This window comes from Triticum aestivum, unplaced genomic scaffold (assembly GCF_018294505.1).
Source record: "Triticum aestivum cultivar Chinese Spring unplaced genomic scaffold, IWGSC CS RefSeq v2.1 scaffold223589, whole genome shotgun sequence".
NCBI lineage: Eukaryota > Viridiplantae > Streptophyta > Magnoliopsida > Poales > Poaceae > Triticum > Triticum aestivum.
The window spans coordinates 867-3345 of NW_025241407.1; the positions used below are offsets into that span (position 1 = coordinate 867).

At 42.3% G+C, this 2479-nt stretch overlaps 1 protein-coding gene across 3 annotated transcripts; it reads right to left on the reverse strand.

Annotated features, from left to right (window-relative positions):
- Positions 1–506: 506 nt before the first annotated feature.
- LOC123176853 (uncharacterized) lies at positions 507–2218 on the reverse strand. 3 transcript variants are annotated; one of them, XR_006488680.1, is made up of 4 exons: positions 1844–2218; positions 1476–1716; positions 655–1320; positions 507–570 (listed from the first exon to the last, which is right to left on the reverse strand). XR_006488680.1 is itself a non-coding variant. In XM_044590886.1 (4 exons), the coding sequence occupies exons 2-3, from the start codon at positions 1619–1621 to the stop codon at positions 800–802; spliced, it is 747 nt and encodes a 248-aa protein (XP_044446821.1). In that variant the 5' UTR covers positions 1622–1664; positions 1844–2217; the 3' UTR covers positions 507–570; positions 655–799. The 3 variants fall into 3 exon arrangements, 2 of the variants coding, with proteins under 2 accessions (XP_044446821.1, XP_044446820.1); XM_044590886.1 differs by having other exon boundaries at positions 655–1400; positions 1476–1664; positions 1844–2217; XM_044590885.1 differs by having other exon boundaries at positions 655–1400; positions 1844–2216.
- Between the last annotated feature and the right edge of the window lie 261 nt (positions 2219–2479).

Here is a 2479-nt window from a genome sequence, read left to right on the forward strand (position 1 = left end):
CGACGCTACTGGCTACATATATACAATATAAGATCTCTCACAACATAATCCCCTAATTATATATGAACTCAAGGTCCACATGGTATTCTTCGTCTTTATCGATCACGTGGTCAAGAAAGAATGCCGCAAATTCCTCTTGAATTGCTCGCATACGATCTGGTGGTAGGAGTTCATCCCGCATCCGAAATATCTAATTTGAAGAAGGGGGTCAATACATATATATGAATCAATGAAACTCAACACAAATGATGGTAATAAAATAAAATTGTGAATATTATTGTTTACGCACTTCATATTATTTGTCAGAGTAGCCCCGCTCATAGGTCGTGTGGCGGATGGACTCGCAAACGTAGTATCCACAGTAATTATTCCCGGCTTCCTGCCACAACCACTTTATAAGAAATATAGGTCAATCAAACTGATAAGCAAGCATGCTAAATGGTATTGATGAAACTAGCGCTTGAATCACTAGGAGATGCGCGGAACATGCTAGTAGTACTTACTTTCGGGTGTTTAAATTGCAGCTTCTTCGGCAGTCCCGGAGCTTTTGAGGTGAATTTTGTCCGAACCCTGCCAGACAAAGAAAACAATTACTTAATACCAGGAAATGAACAAAGTTGCCGATATGGTGCGATAATGATCGATTTAACTTACTTCTCGAGCATTACAGTCATGTCCGCATAGTCCTGGGTATCTTTTCGTCTCGAGTCTAAGACGGTTACTAGTCCCTGCTCAAGCTTAATATCTAGGAGAATATAGTGGAACCTGCGCACGTATGCATAACTCATCAATTACATTACTATAACCATGCATATAAGATCTTTACCCCAGAAATGCAATCAACAGGTGAATTGGATCCAATCTTGTCTACAGCATATGTGATGAGGTTCCTTCCTTCAGCAAAGGTCAGGTCCTTCTCACACCCTCTCCTTGTTTCGCACAAGTAGTTGTGAAGGACAACTTGAACTTCCGAGTCTTTAGTTCCCATAGCCTTAGGCAACCTCTTCCCCATGCGACCCAATACGAACCTATAGCAGAAGATGACACCCTGGAGCAGAGCAAGGTAGTACAAGGTTTCCATTGCCGGCGCCAGGTTTGATGCTTCTCCATCTGAGTTGCCCCCGTAATCGTGCTCTATCAGACGCCACAATGAAACCACTCCGGACATGAATATCCCAAGCACATAAATAATTGCCAGAGGGCTCAATATTATGGCCAACACCACTAGTTGAACCAACAGTAAAAGAAATGCCACGAAAATGAGACAAACATAAGCCAATACAGGGCCCCAGTCGCAGCTTGTCAGTTCGCCTGCCACGCCTGAAAAAATGGCCATCATTAACCCGCCAAATGCATCACCCATATAGCCTAGTTTTTCATTTAGACTAACATCGAATATCCTGTTGTACATCTTTTCAAGTTAGATATGTACATAAGTGATACAGTGAACAAGAAAGAGAGAGAAGTATACTAACCCAGCTGTCTGTACAAGAGTGATGGACGTTAAACACCAAAAGTCTTTCTTGTGCAGCATCGAGACAAAGCCACCAAGAAGTACAACGGTAGCCCAAGTAAGCACCAAGAAACCCAGGCCCTTGATGGCCATGGACAGATAACCCATGAACACAGCGTAGCTGTTGATATACTCTACCTCAACCCAAGCTCTGTCATCAGGAAGTCGTTCCCAGTTAGCCGCCATTAATTCCACACGGCCCCCTTGAAGGGTAAGTCGACAAGGTCAATCCATTGGGCTTTCGGACGAAGAAGATGGTACTAATTGATGAAAAAGGAAACAAGCACAAGAAGATGATGAATTCGTATGCATTCAAAGGATTGCTCTCACCTGCAAGAAGAAGATGCCCCGGCCTCAGTCAGGCTGCTAGTTGCTCAAGAGAGGAGATGGATATATTACCGCTCACCGATCTCGTCAGGCTGGGTGTGAGCGACAAGGAACTAGCTACGGAAGGACTCAAGCAAGGGGATTATAGACCAAGCGAGCTAGGTAGCAGTATTTTGCTCAAGTGTCTACTATATGTGTTTCCTGCATTACCAGTTCATCAACAAGTCATAAGATCAACCATAAAATAAGTATGCCAACTAACATTGTTTTGGAAGTACGTGTTATGTATGCATGCTCCTTTTTCTTTAAGCTTGACCAAGACCAAGCGAGCTAGGCCAATCTAATCAATTAGTCGGCCAGGCTGTTCAGCTTAGCCACCTAACATGGTCTTGGAAGTAAACAAGCAATCTATATATCATTACTTGCGGTTGTTCAGCAATCCACATCACCAGCGCAGAAATGTACTCTAGACCAGCACACTTAACTTCCTAGCGTAGAAAGTTCCATGATTATGAAAAAGTTTAGAATTTTGAAAATTTTCATCAATTTTGAAAAATATCCATGAATTTAAAAATAGTGCGCCTATTTTTGTAAGAAGTTCAGGGATTATGGGAAAAAGTTCATTGATTTCAAAAAAAA